Raw genomic sequence first — 14,677 nt, 5'->3', positions numbered from 1 at the left:
ACTTAGGGTCAACAGTATCTCACCACTAACTTTCTTTAAGAGGCAGGAAAATCCAAAGGTCAGCCAGAAACCATCCTAATAACTTCAGAGCTTTATACTTTGCAAATCCTTTTTCATAATTCAGCCCAGTTTTGTATAATGAGATGGGATTTTCCAAAACTGAAACCTTTGCCGAAATGCTTGCTGAGATTTATCATAAATCTCAGCAGACATGCTGATATCTTTCCAATAACTCTGCATTTCAATAAGATGGAATGCAGCCAAGTATTGTATATATAGGCTGGGAAACATCAGTAACTGTCAGAATTTATTGTTCAGAGAATCAGGAAACTGATGTCTAAATATTCAGCTGAAGACTCATTCTGGTGCTCAAAAGTGTACACGAGAGAGTGTAGGTGTGTGAGAAGGAGAAATTTACAATAATTTTTATATTATATTATACTATTTAAAAAATTTTCTATGGCACTTATTGCTGTAGTATGTGAACACCTAACACTAATATATTTATCCTATGTTAGGAAGGGAAATACTATTATCTCCACTCTATTTATGCTCCTAACTTACATTGATTTCAGTGGAATTTAGGAGCCTAAATACCTTTGAGGATCTGGGCCTAAGTGACTAGCCCAAGGTCACACAAGAAGTTCACTGAAGAGCTTGAAAAAGAATCCAGCTCTTCAGACTACCAGACCATTTCCATAATCAAGATAATACGTCCATATTTTATGTGCTGTTATTATAGTGGGAGCTGGCAACAGCTCCTCTATTTAGGTTGCCTAAAAATTTTATTACAGGAGATTGTTGAAACCTTTTTCTGAGAAGCTCTAACATCTCCATTGCTTGAAATTTGGTGTGTGGAAAGCTCTTGGGTCCAAAGGAGTACACTTGCACTGTCCCACGTATTGCCACTCAAATTTTGATGGAGTTATAAGCTCTTGAAAAACACCACTTCTCTTCTTTTGTGTTCTTCTGTTACTTGCCTCAGGAAAAGTTTGGCAGTATATCAAAATAATAACTCAACACGAACATTCTAAGGTTGGGACCATGTTGTTGCCAAAGCATCAACATCAGCACACACTGCCCTGGGAAAGCCTGGGAGCTGCTATAGCAACTGTAGCATGGGAGGCAAGGTAGGAAAACCAGGCACCTTCCGCAGCCATCTGCAGACTCAGCACATGGTCCTAGGAACCTATCTGTTCCTCTCTGGGAACCACATGAGGTGGGAACTCTCCTGTCTCCCAGAGAGGAGGGGAAAGAGCGAGTCTGACGTAACCAGGCTTCCTCTGATCGGTACCAGCAGCCCATCCCTTCCATTGGGATAACAACTTTCTAATGCTAACGTAGTTAGCCCTCCAGCTCAAGTGGTAGCAGTTGGGCAGTGCCAAAATTCTGGGGTTCAAACCCTGTTGATTATGAACAACAGGGGACTTGTTGCAGTTGCATGTAATAGTATTTGGTTTTCTCCTTTTTCCTTTTTTTTTTTTAAATTAGAAAATTCTATAAAAAATATTTTAAATAAAAATATGTAGGTTGCAAAATCATCAAAACACAAAAACTGGTAAATGACAGATACAGAGTTGCTCATGCAATCTTAATTCACCTCTTTGTGAACATGAATTATGGCACAGTTTTTAGTTACATGACCATAATACTGTTTTTTTCAGTCTCATTCAGTGCACGTAATGGATGCGCAAAGGGAGAGAATTAAGATTGCACAGCAGCAGTAGCAAATCTGGCATTTCCTAACTTTTGAGTGCTTGACTTTACAACCTAAATAATGTTTTTAACATAGTTTGTTTTGTATGCAATTATAAATATACTTTTCTATATAACATTTATATAACTGAATTTAAAAAAAAAACAAACATTACCATGAAAATAATGTATTTTCTGTTCTAATAAATACAATAAGAAAAACAATATTATGCCTCCTGATGCTTGAAGCAAAATGAATAGCTTCCACAAATTGTAATGCTCAGCCAAGACCTGGTTTCATCAAGAAAAATAGGTTTTAGGAAACGCATTGTTAATTTCCCCAGGCACATCATTTGCATTATAATATATCATACACATAAACCCCTCTTTTCTCAACCATTTGCTTCTGCTAACCAACAAAGAGGAATATATCAGCATTTTTCTATGTCTGTCAATCAACATACTCCCCTAACAACTCTCTCAATTACTCACTCCTGCAGAATCCTTAAGTACAACAATGGAGTCAATAAAGGTATATCAGTTTACACCGCTTGAGAATCTGACCCAATGATTTTAAGAAAAAAAGGTTGTCCATTAAAGGCTTCCACACCAAAAAATTGCACATCAGAAGATCTGGAAACACCACTCAGCCTCCATTTGTCTTTACTGTTATTAATATTTATAAAAAGAGCAGTACATTTGTGTGAAGTTTTACAGAAATTCAAAGGCAAGAGCCATCCCCCACATACCTCACAATCTAAATTAAATTAAACACTTGATGAAATGATGGCAACAGATAATTAAGGGGAAGAAAATAATATAATTCCAAATAAGAATATGCAAAACAAATGTGAATGAAGCTTGATAGATCAGTATATTTAGCAATGACAGAGCAAAAGAAAAGAAGCAGATAGCACTAGGTTAAACATCAGCTGTACAAGCATCATGAATTAAGTGAGTTATAAATGAGGCATTTGAATGCACCCATTGGACACAGGGAAAGGCAGATCACACACATGGGGTGTTGTATCAACCAGGCAAGGTACTAACAACTTCAACAGGACTTTATTTTTACAGTGGAATCCTCTGTACCAAGCTGCTGCTGCACCCTCTGTAACTCTCACTCAGCCTCCTCAACTCCTCCCCACTCCTTCCTGTGCCCTGTCCTTTCAGACTCCCAGCAGCCAGTGCTCCCAGTTCTAATAATACAAGCAGCATCTAAATACCACATGGGGGCAGCATGAAAAAAGGCATGATGATGCAAGTGGGAGACAGAAATGAAAGGAGCAGCAAGGTAAGAAGCTATGATGCAGCATAGGTTGTAGGGAGAGCTGTATGTAGCAAAAAGGTGTTGGCAAGGGGTCAGTTGTACAGGGACCTGAAAATGAAATTGAAGCATTTTAACATCATACAGAGAATCAGTGAAGCAACATAAGCAGGGGTGACATGGCAAAAGCAGCAGCAAAGGAAGAGTATTTTAGCATTCTGTACAGATTGATGGGGGTAGGGGAAGAGTCAAGGATGCAGGAAGAGAAGAGGTTACAGTAATCCAGGTAAAAAAAAAAAACATGAATGTAAGCCTTAGCAGCAGTGAAAAGGGGAAGCAATGGATTTTAGTAAAGTTTCAGAAGGAGGAGTGACAAGACTAAATAATAATCAGGATGTGAGGACAGAAAGAAAGGAAAGAGTGAAAGATAACCCCCAAGGCTTTTAAGTGACTGAGGGGATAATAGCGTTTTCTTGGGAGGGGGGGAGGAGAAATGAGACAGAGGGAACTATATAGGAGTAAAGATGAAATGTTGATAGGCTTGAAGAAGCAGTATGATATCCAGGACAAGACAATGAAGGGGGAGGAAGGATGTGAGCCTGAACAGAGTGGAAGAGATTAGGAATTGAGAAGTGTGATGGGGCAGGTCAGCAATATATTGATGGTATGAGAGATCATGGGAGCAAATGAGGACACCCAGGGGTTAGAAGTCAGGTGAAGAAAATGAAAGGATTATAGACAAAACTATAGCAAACACAAGAGAGAAAGGGGAGGAGAAGGAACAAGAGGGTTCACTGAAGACTACATTGAAGAAGTGGTCAGCAAGGTCAGAGGAGAGCCAAGAAAAGATGAGAGACACAAAAACCCAGGGATGAAAAGGTCCCAAGTAGAAGTTGGGGGTTGAGAGGCCAAAGACTGTAGAAATATCAAGAATAATGGGTAAGGAGATATCACCCTTAGACTGGATGAGGAAGAGGTCATTAGTGTCTTCTGTGAGGTAAGTTTCAGTGGCACAAAAAGGGTGGAAGCTGACTGAAAAAGAAAATGGAGGAGCACTGGGAACAGACAGTGTGCTCAAACAGCTTGGAGTTGAAGAGCAGGGAAAAGGAACAAAAGTTAGAGAAGGAAGCAGGACTGAAAACCCTCTCTGTGACTTGCTATGAAGATACTTATCATCCTGTAATCTTGAAAAACATGAAAAGCAACCAACTACTGACTTCCTCCCTCCTTCATCTACCTAATTTCTCCACCCACCACGTGCTTCTTCCATCAGACAATGAAACCTTGCATTTAGAAAATGTTGAAAACAGATTTCAATCAGTTCCAAACTTTTTTTCCCCAAAATTTTTTGAATAAGGAGAATTGTTCAAACTGACCCTTTTTCATGAACAGTTTCAGTTTCAACGAATAAATATATTCTAATGAAAAAACATTTAGTTGGATTATTCTCAATCCACTTGATCCATGAGCTCCCTCTCCTTCCTCCTACCCCTCTCACTAGTAAGCCCTCCTCCTGTGGGGAAGAATGGGCTGTTTCTTTCCCTTCCCCATTTCCCCTCTCCTCCTTCTATGTCCTGCAGGGTGTGAGGGAGAAACCACAAACAGAAAAAACAATCCTCTAAAATATTTCATTTTTTTTAAATACTGAACACCAAAAACATATCATGTTTGTAAAAATGTTTGGCTTCCAAAATCTGGAAAATTTTAACTGAAACTCAAACACCTTTACAAAATGTTTTCAGTTTTCACTTTCCAGCGTGTGTGGCATGTGTGTAGGTGTGTGTCTTTAAACAAAAAATGAGAAAATTATGACCAGTTCTATGCCTTAAAATTGTAAAGAAATAAAATATCTTTTTTCCTTTTCCTCTTTTTAAACTTAATGTGTTGCTGTTATAGCATATAAAAGCAAATAAGATAATGTTCTAAAAGATGCAACAGGAACAGGAAACTCCCATATAAGTGTACTGGACGTTATAAAGTGAAATTTAAAGCACCAGTTCAGTCAAGACAATAAAGATCACTTTAGCATTTCATCATAACTCTGCTACCAGTTTAAATCAGTCAGCTGTGACTGATTGACTAGGGGCTTGTCTTCACTTCCAGGGTAATTCGACCTAAGTTTCATTACTCCAGCTACTTGAATAATGTAACTGGAATCAACATAGCTTAGGTCCACTTATCCCAGTGTCTTCACTGTGCTGTGTCGATGGGAAATGCTCTTCGGTTGATTTCCCTTACTCTTCTGAGAGAGCTGGAGTACTAGGGTCAACCGGAGACCGCTCTGCTGTCCATTTAGTAGGTCTTCACTAGACCCGCTAAATTGACCCCTGCTTCATCGATTGCAGGGGCATTGATCTCCCCATAGTGAAGACCAGCCCTGGAACAGTAACTGCTCAGCTCACAATGTTTGAAATCAATGATGTGCCACAGAAGCACAGTTTTAGTGGCACTATCTGCTTCTGTAAAGTGAGATCTTTATTATTTCCTTTAAATCTGATACTGCAAGATGCTGAGCACTCTCCACTCCCTGAGGAATCAATGCCTCTTGAGACTGCTTAACACTCCACAGGAGATGCTCAGCACCTTACAAGATGAGTTTCTTTATGTTAGAACTGATCACTGCAAATGTACTCACCTGTGCCATCATCTACGTTCTCCACTTCCATTACCTCTGTGTTTATTCTGCCTCGAAAAAGATACCGATGGCCATCAGTAGAGGCTTTGCTGTTCTTCAATCGTCTTGTAAGAGAAAAAGCATAAGAACATTGTCCAAACACCATACTATACATTGTTTCTGTACCAAAACTACTATTATTTTTATGTATTTCAGTAGCATCTAATGGCTGCTATAAGAATCAAGGTCCAATTGTACTGGTGCTGTAGAAATCAGAATGGTACCTGTCACAAAGAACTTACATCTCTTATAGAGCTGATATAAAATTATAGTTAACTCATAATATAGTTTAGATAGCATTAGTACAGTGGGGAAAGTGGAGAAGGTTCGGTTAGGGTGACACCCCCTCCCCCTCTATACACACACAGCATTTTCATTCTAATCCTCTTTTATCAAGGAGCCTGGTGGCACCTTAAAGACTAACAGATTTATTTAGGCATAAGCTTTCGTGGGTATCTAAAGAAGTGGGTTTTTTACTCATGAAAGCTTCTGCCCAAATAAATCTGTTAGTCTTTAAGGTGCCACCGGACTCCTTGTATTTTTTTTTTTTTTTTAGGAAGTGAAGTTTTTTACCCATGAAAGCTTATGCCCAAATAAATCTGTTAGTCTTTAAGGTGCCACCAGACTTCTTGTTTTTGTGGATACACACTAACACGGCTACCCCCTGATACTCTTTTATCAGTCACTTCTAGTTTGCTGATTAACTACCTTTCGGGCTGAAGCCTCTCATGCTTCCAGGAGAGAATCATTCTGGAATGTCTGATAAACACTGATGCATGTTGCAGCCACTATCGAGTTATCAAAACAAGAAGTTTTTTGGAACTGTTAGGAAATGTTCTGAGGCTCTTGGCTCTCAGATATCTCTAAGACCAATTTCTTTTCTAAACTTCCAATATGCCATGTAGGGAGCTCTGGGTGAAGAATATGTTCCACTTTATTTCAAAAGCAAATGCCTTAATGCACCGTGTAGATTATGATTGTGATAACCGTGTGCTGAATATGCACAGTAAGTTATTTTCTTTAACTTCTTAAGCATTGATTGAGGTAGGATACTCCAAGTATATCCACCTGCATTAACTTGAATGATCCTTATACTTACAGGGAAGTTTTCTTTCCCGTATGCTCACTGAATAATCCTTATCTCAACAACAGTTTAGTTATTACATTTTTATCAAACATAAAACAGGTATATTGACCATGCAAATTTTTTCTTCCTTCAGTATTAAAAGAGAGTGACATAATCCTGTTTTGGGGATTGGTCCTGCTTTGAGCAGGGGGTTGGACTAGATGACCTCCTGAGGTCCCTTCCAACCCTGATATTCTATGATTCTATGAAAAGCCCAGGGAACACAGCAGAGATGAAGCAGTATGAGCTATGAGTTCCAGTTGGTACACATATTGTTTTTACAGAAATTATAGCAATTAAAAAACAGCATTGACTTTAATGAGGTCTGGATTTCACCCTTCATTCTTTAATTTTGGTCACCTACATTTGTATAGGTGATATTTGATTTACCATGTTAGGCCCCCACTCAGAGAAGCACTTAAGTACATGCTTAACATTAAGCACAGTTCCATTGACTTCAATGAGAGTGAAGAACATATAAACATGTGCTCAAGTAGTATGCTGAACAGAGATGCTTTCTAGAATCAGAGCCATAGTGATGAAATATATATATTGGCTAAGTTAAAAACATTCTAAACAGGCATCTATCTTTGGAGATGGGAAAGGAAATAAGGGGGAAGAAAGGAGAAGGAAGAATCTTAAGACTTTACAGTCATAGATCAAATGCTTACAGCTTCAACATGGAATTTCAATATTTTATCCAGGATGGGCACCTTTTCCTCCAACAATAACTCATCTTAGCCATTCACCTAGATGCCTATTCCCCTCACACAACAGACTGTAAACACACTTATGGGAATGAGTAAAAGTTCTTCAAGGAACCTTAATCATGAATCTCCTGACTTCTGTGAAACTAAAATCTCAAGCCTTGTATCACACTAACTAGGATTTAATTTGTTCTCATTGAATTATAGTTTTCTCTATATCTGATCTCATAAGTGACTACAGGCAAGGCAGTGTGGCCTAATGGCTATAGCACTGGATTGGAATTTAGGAGATCTTGGTTCTATTCCTGGCTCTGCCACTGGCATTCCGGGTGACCTTAGGCAAGTCATTTCCCTGCTCTGTGCCTCAGTTTCCCCAATTGTAAAATAGGGGCAATCATACTGACCTCCTTTGTAAAGTTCTTTGCGATCTAAGGACAAGGGCCTGATGTTATTGTTATAGTGTAACAAAATATTTATAAGTTTGTGTATCTAATTTCCGTTTCAACATTCATTTATAAACCTTCATCTAATTAACAATCCCTTTCCTTTACCCAGATTTCCTGTTTTCCTCATTAGAGTTCTGCAGCAAGGTGTAAATTACACCTCCTCATATGTGCTGACTCCATGGATGCTCCAGGGCTGGAGCACTAAAGAAAAAAATTTGTGGGTGCTCAGCATCCATCAACAGCCCTGCAGATCAGCTCCTCTCCCTACGCCCAGTGTCTCCCGCTCGCTGGCAGCCACACTGATCAGCTCCTTTCCCTCCCTCCCAGCACCTCCTGCCTGCCAGTGATTAACTGTTCAGTGGCGTGCAGAAGGCACTGGCGTTGGGGGAGGTGTGGAGGCAGGGCCTGGGGTAGAGTGGGGATGGGAAGAGGTGGAGCAGGGGTGAGGCCTTGGGGGAACGGGTGGAGTGGGGGCAGGGGTTGGGGCGAAATGGGAGTTGTGCACTCCTAGGAAAGGAAGAAACCAGCACCAGTGCACCTCCTTACACCTGTAAAGCCCCTGCATTAGCAGGCAATATGTGCACTACTACCCTTTTTCACCTGGGGAGAGCTGTTTTAACTCCTGCTGGGAGCTCCGTAGCAGCTCTTTTATGGGAACCATTACAGCAGAAGGCTGAATCAGTGCATTTCCTGGCCACTCTGACAAAGTTCCCTTCAAAATTGGTGCTATCAGCTTTTTGATCTGTAGTGGCTCCCTATTTTTTCCTAATGCAAAGGAATCTGTGGCTGATCACCACCACTGATGCATCCTGATGCTATGAAGATCTCTTCACCTGCATTAATTACAGATTTTGGGAAAGAGGTTCTCTGGGATCTATAGTGGCTTCTGCTGGAATAGACCCTTGTGGAGGGCATACACCCAATGCCCTCCACAAGGGTCTATTCCAGCAGAAGCCACTATAGATCCCAGAGAACCTCTTTCCCAAAATCTGTAACTAATGCAGGTGAAGAGACCTTCATAGCATCGGGATATAATCTTATCCTGATGCTCTGAGATAAATAAATCATAGAGCATAATGTACGTATGATAACATGAATAAAGTATATAACTTATTTGTGCAAACATTCAGAAAATAACTAGACAGATTTTTTTTAGGAATAAGGAGTCAAATCTATTCATAGCTCTGTGTAAAAAGTATATATCTGACAGTTTTCAGACAGGAATTGTACTCCCAATCAACACAATAGACCGTTGAAGTCTCGCATCATTTTCTAAGACTTCTCACACAACTTTAAATACATATTATTTACAAATTATTCATTTAGGGTCATTCATTCATTTATATCCAGAATCCCATTGACTTTGGATATTCTTGGATGTTTATAGTTAAGAGTTCTACTGACTTTCAATGAGATTTAGGCTCTTAAATGTACATCACTTTTGAAAGTGGTCGTTAGGATTATAAATCCTACAGGCACTTTTGAAAATATATTACCCTTAAGCCTCAATTCTGTAAAGGGCATCTGTGAAGGCACAGGGGTCCTCTTGAATGGTTCTCTTTGCAATGTTGGGTGCCTTGTACCACAATTAAAACAGTTTCCCCCATCTCTGTAGTAATTTAGGCAATATCAATTTTTTTAAAAGTCTCTCACTATGATGTACTTGCTCATATGGGAAAAATGTAAATAATTTCTACAGTAAAAGCTAATAAATTACCTGTGTTTTCGTTTACAGTAGACCAAAAGATTGTCAAAAAGAAAAAATACCCGCTCCTGGATATTTCCTGCAGAAATTTTCAACAACACTCCATACATTAGCATTTCCGTGCATGTATCTGTGATGTTGGACCCCTTAACCAAATGGAGAGAAGCAGATTAGTCCAGGCAAATTCATGTTGTTTGCAAAACCAAGCAGAATGCAGATTTCTATACAAATTAATTTTTAATTACATCAGTTCTTTTTTTAAAAATTACAAGAAAAACCCATTGTAGCTTGCTTTTAAGTTTAAACACTGATTTGAAATGTTTATTTAATGAAGACTTTGCATTAATCTAGTGTTACCATCAAGTTCTGGGTTTTTTTTTTCCTTCTTTCTTTTTGTGGATTATTAAATCTCCCAAATTATATTCATATCTATACAAGACAATTTAGCCAAATGGTTAGAGTTAGGTTGGCTATAAAAACCATAACAATGACCTTCAAATAGCTAAACTATGGTGTCAGTATTCTAAAGAATAACTTTAAAAATAAAATTCTTATGAAAAAATTAAATTAGAGGGGCCATGTTTCAGAAGACTGCATATAATATAAATTCTATCCCACTGAACCTAATTTGTCAGTGAATTAGTTCAGATGTATTTTAAATAGTTAAATGTATGTACTTTCATACCAAACTTTCAAAAAATAAAAACAAAAACAATCAAAATACAAATTACAGACAAAGCTGACAATAAAGGTTTTAACACATTCCAGTTGTCAGTAAAAATAGGTCAGCTGTTCCAAAACTAAGGCGAGTGAAAAATAAGTAGTTTTACCAATGATTAAAAAGTTCTCCAGTGGTTGGTTTGAAGAGTTCTAGCACCTCCATGCTTTAGAAAAGGAACTTGACATTTGGCTAGGAGATTGCCTATTTTTTGCTGCCCCCTGACAATCCAGGCAGTTTTGGTGAGATATAAACACCTGAAAATCACCATATACTCCTGTAAAGGAGCTTGTTAAAGACTTTGCTGCTAAAATTTCTGAATATGCTGTCTGCACTAAGCATGCTATAACCACAGATCTCTATACATGCCAGTTACACTGAGCATGCACTTGGGGTGCTATGAGTTACCTTCATGATAGGAACAGAGCTACAGTTGGAAAGAGCCCAGTGGAGGGCAACAAAAATGATTAGGGGACTGGAGCACATGATTTATGAGGAGAGGTGGAGGGAACTGGGATTATTTAGTCTGCAGGAGAGAAGAATGAGGGGGGATTTGATGGCTGCTTTCAACTACCTGAAAGGAGGTTCCAAAGAGGATGGATCTGGACTGTTCTCAGTGGTACCTGATGACAGAACAAGGAGTAATGGTCTCAAATTGCAGTGGGGGAGGTTTAGGATGGATAATAGGAAAAGCTTTTTCACTGGGAGGGTGGTGAAGCACTGGAATGGGTTACCTAGGGAGGTGGTGGAATCTCCTTCCTTAGAGGTTTTTAAGGCCCAGCTTGACAAAGCCTTGGCTGAGATGATTTAGTTGGGGATTGGTCCTGCTTTGAGCAGGGGGTTGGACTAGATAACATCCTGAGGTCCCTTTCCACCCTGATAGTCTATGATTCTATGTGGGGGATGCAAAAGAAGCAGCAGTCATGGATACCGTTTCCCCATAACCCCATCACTTTGGCCCAAGGGAAGATGCTCTGAGTTGAGATCCAGGGGGAAATCAGAGGTTCTAGTCAGAGCTCTTCCTCTAACTGTTGTTAATTCTTTGTACTTAACAGTATTTACTACAGGGGTGTACATTTCCAGTGCACACTAACTGCTCTGTGTATACCCAGCTGGCATTCACTAAAAGTGTTTTGTTTGAAATGGACAGGGCCAGCTCCAGGCACCAGCACAGGAAGCAGGTGTTTGTGGCAGCCAATGGGAAGGGGCAGCACGTACGGGTCCCTCAGTCCCTCTTGGAGGGAAGGACCGGCTGCTGAATTGCTGCCAAGGAATGAAGCATCGTCGTAGAGCTGCTGCTGAAGTGCCGCCAATCGCAGCTTTTTTTTTCCCACTGCTTGGGGTGGCAAAAAAGCTGGAGCCAGCCCTGGAAATGGAACTACATTAATGCACACTATGGAACTGTTAGTGTGCATCCACAGGGTCCATATGGGCCTGTTAATGTGCAACACACTAGTAAGCACTAGAATTCACACCCCATTTATGCGGACTAATGCACCAAGGAGACAAGCTATCAAACCACAATCTTAGGAGGCAGACAGGTATCAGTCACTCATTGTACTGTTAAAGTAAAAGTGGTAGCACAATGTCACCCCTGCAGAACTGGGAACAGACTCAAGTCTCTGCTATGACAAGTTTCAACCATTTATACACACTGTCTTTCAGAATGAATCTGCCAAATCTACGTGTCTGGCTATGCCATCTGTAGCCACTAGACAGAAAACCACCAGTTTTCAGCAACTTTTTATTGTTTTTTTCAGTGGAAAATTTTGATGCAAAATTCCTTTCATATTTTTATTGTGGGGGGATGATAACCATTTTCCAAATGGCTCTTGTAATGCAGCTTATTGTTCCATGTTCATATACCAAACGACCCAATTGACCAAACTTTTTTTTGCTGCCCCTCCTCCCAACTCCTGCCCATCCAGGAAAGAAAGTGACTCAATGAGCAGGCGGTTCACACCTGGAATGGCAGAAGGACCGCTGGCTCCATCCCCAGAGGAGCCCATGGCAATGTGGCACAGACCGGACTGGGGCTCCTCACTCTCCTTCCCTCACTGACCCCTGGGGACTCGCTGTGTGCTCTCCTCACTGATTCCCTGCCTTGGACCCAACACTCAGCCACAGACCCGCACCCCATCCTGCACCCCCTGATAACCTCATCATGTCCCTCTCAGAGATGTGTGCCCACAGGATGAAAATCAATGCCCTATTTTATGCATTTGTTTCCTCAGAGTGGAATGAGGGCTGTAAAAGCACAATAACATGCTCTGACTGCCGACAATATAAAGGAACTTAAAGATAGGCAGGGCAACTCCACCCTTCATACCCTCAGCTCAGAGCATGGGGAAGCCAAGGCACACAAGCAGCTATCAACACAGGTGCCTCAAGAGAAAATTCTCTGGCATGACTGCTAGGATTGCCACCTGTCCAAGTTTTCCCACAGTCATCACTTTTTTGAAGTAGCTGTTCTGGAAATCTGTCAGGGTTCTCAGTACATGCCACCTGGTGTCCAGTTTTATGGATTCAGGATCATCCTGGATGTCCATGATTTTTGTACCTTAGAGGTGGCAACCCTAACAAGAGCATGAGATATGCACACACCTACGTTGTAAAGGATGTATCCAATCACTCAAAAAAGAGCCTTCATCCATGCAGGGGAGGGAGAGGTAAAGAATGAAAGGCGCCTCCCTCCTCTTGTGCACTCTGTGAGGGTACAGAGACAACTATTGTCTCCACACTTGAGGTGAGTGTTGAGACTGCTTCCTCCCACTAGAGACATACATTGCCCCAAATGGTGCAGGAAAGGACGGAGAGGGCACATGAAGGGCATTATGAACATTGAGTAAATCAGAGAATTGCAGCTGTCTGACTCCCTACTCAGGGAGCTAAGCCATGCATGTGCCTGATGGTTCACAAAGTGTGGGATTTTTAAATGGAGTCCAAGGAAGGCGGGCACCCAATTCCTATTGAAACTCAATGAGAATAGGGCTTCTAATTCCTGCAGGCTCCTTTGAAAATCTCTGGCAGAAAAAACATTCCCCCACTGTAAGAAGTTTTTAAAATTAAATTAATATTTCCATATCTATCTGATCATGGGTATCATTTTAAATCCCTGACCTGTAATATTCTGATATTTAAAACTGATATACTGGGCATTTCCAGGCTTTTCTCACTGTGATAAGTATGATTGCTTTTTTGTTGCCCTGTTCCTAATTATCAGGGGGTTGTAGGTTTAGGGTTTGTTTGTTTTCTTAACAACTTAAAATCAAGGTATTCATGCTTAGAGTATGAACATTTCTTCCTCCACTGAAAGTTGAGGGCAATTTCTAACAAGAATGGTTCATCCAAAACAATGCTTTTTGTAAAAACTTTAAAAGTACAGATGTGAAAACAACAGAATCAACTGTAATTATAATTTTTTTCATTATCTACATGGAATTAGATTCTTTCAAATACCTGCACCTACAAGCACCCTCTGTGAGGCAGCCTGATGCATGTTCCTAAAATTAAGGAAAATAATGCACACGATGTGCAAATTCAACAAATTAATTAATAACTTTTTTATTTCAAAAGCAAGTAACTTCAAACAAGACCAAGATACTAATCCACATTAAGGACTATATATAGGGAAAATTTGAAGTTTTAGAATCACAATTTTTTTAATTGGTCCAAGCACAAAAAGTTTGTGGAAAATTCCTCAGGTGTATTTAGAACAATTTTTTGCCCCATTTAGATAATTCAAAAGCAGCAAGACAGGGTTTTAGTAAATATTTGGGTTCAGAACAAATTTTTTGGGTAAGATCAAACATAAGAAAAGTCACTGTTAATGGAATTTCCATGGAAAAACATGGATTCATATTCCTAGTCTGTAGAATGGGGCTGCAGTTTCTCAACCTTGATACAGCATCACTACCACAGTACTTCAGTTAATGTTTACAAGCATTAAATGAAGCACTTGTGATACAGTACTAAAAGTTCAGAATCAGTATTTGTTGTTTTTAATATTTATTTGTGAAATAAAGTTATTCATCCAAAATATACTGGGCCAAATTCACACCTGGTGTAAATGGGTGCAATTCCATTCAAGTCAATGGACAGGAGCTCAGCAGAGACCCTGTGACAGGACACAGTTGTTCAACAAGAAGGGAATTAACTCTTCATTTAGTCTTTTCATGGGTAAAAATGTGGCAAGACTGAGGACTGCAAGCACAATCAGGGAACGTCTACACTGCACACTCCTTTCAGTGGCATGTAGAGTACAGATACTACAAGCCCCCCTGGCATAGGAGCAAATAGATGGTAGACGGTGAGGAACTGCTTAGGCTAGTAGAGTAAG

General features: G+C 40.0%; 1 protein-coding gene across 3 annotated transcripts in view; it reads right to left on the bottom strand.

Annotated features, from left to right (window-relative positions):
* PREX2 (phosphatidylinositol-3,4,5-trisphosphate dependent Rac exchange factor 2) overlaps window positions 1-14,677 on the bottom strand; it is a 304,318-nt gene that overhangs the window by 172,409 nt on the left and 117,232 nt on the right. For all 3 annotated transcript variants that reach the window (XM_032805000.2, XM_032804996.1, XM_032804999.2), the window contains exons 7-8: window positions 9,633-9,766; window positions 5,598-5,701 (exon numbers count right to left, since the gene is read on the bottom strand). In XM_032805000.2, coding sequence (XP_032660891.1) covers window positions 5,598-5,701; window positions 9,633-9,766 — 238 coding nt within the window. The remainder of the gene's footprint in view (window positions 1-5,597; window positions 5,702-9,632; window positions 9,767-14,677) is intronic.

This window comes from Chelonoidis abingdonii, chromosome 2 (genome assembly GCF_003597395.2).
Source record: "Chelonoidis abingdonii isolate Lonesome George chromosome 2, CheloAbing_2.0, whole genome shotgun sequence".
Taxonomy (NCBI): Eukaryota; Metazoa; Chordata; order Testudines; family Testudinidae; genus Chelonoidis; species Chelonoidis abingdonii.
The sequence above is the reverse complement of the archived record's forward strand: the minus strand, read 5'-3'. Positions and strand labels throughout refer to the sequence as shown.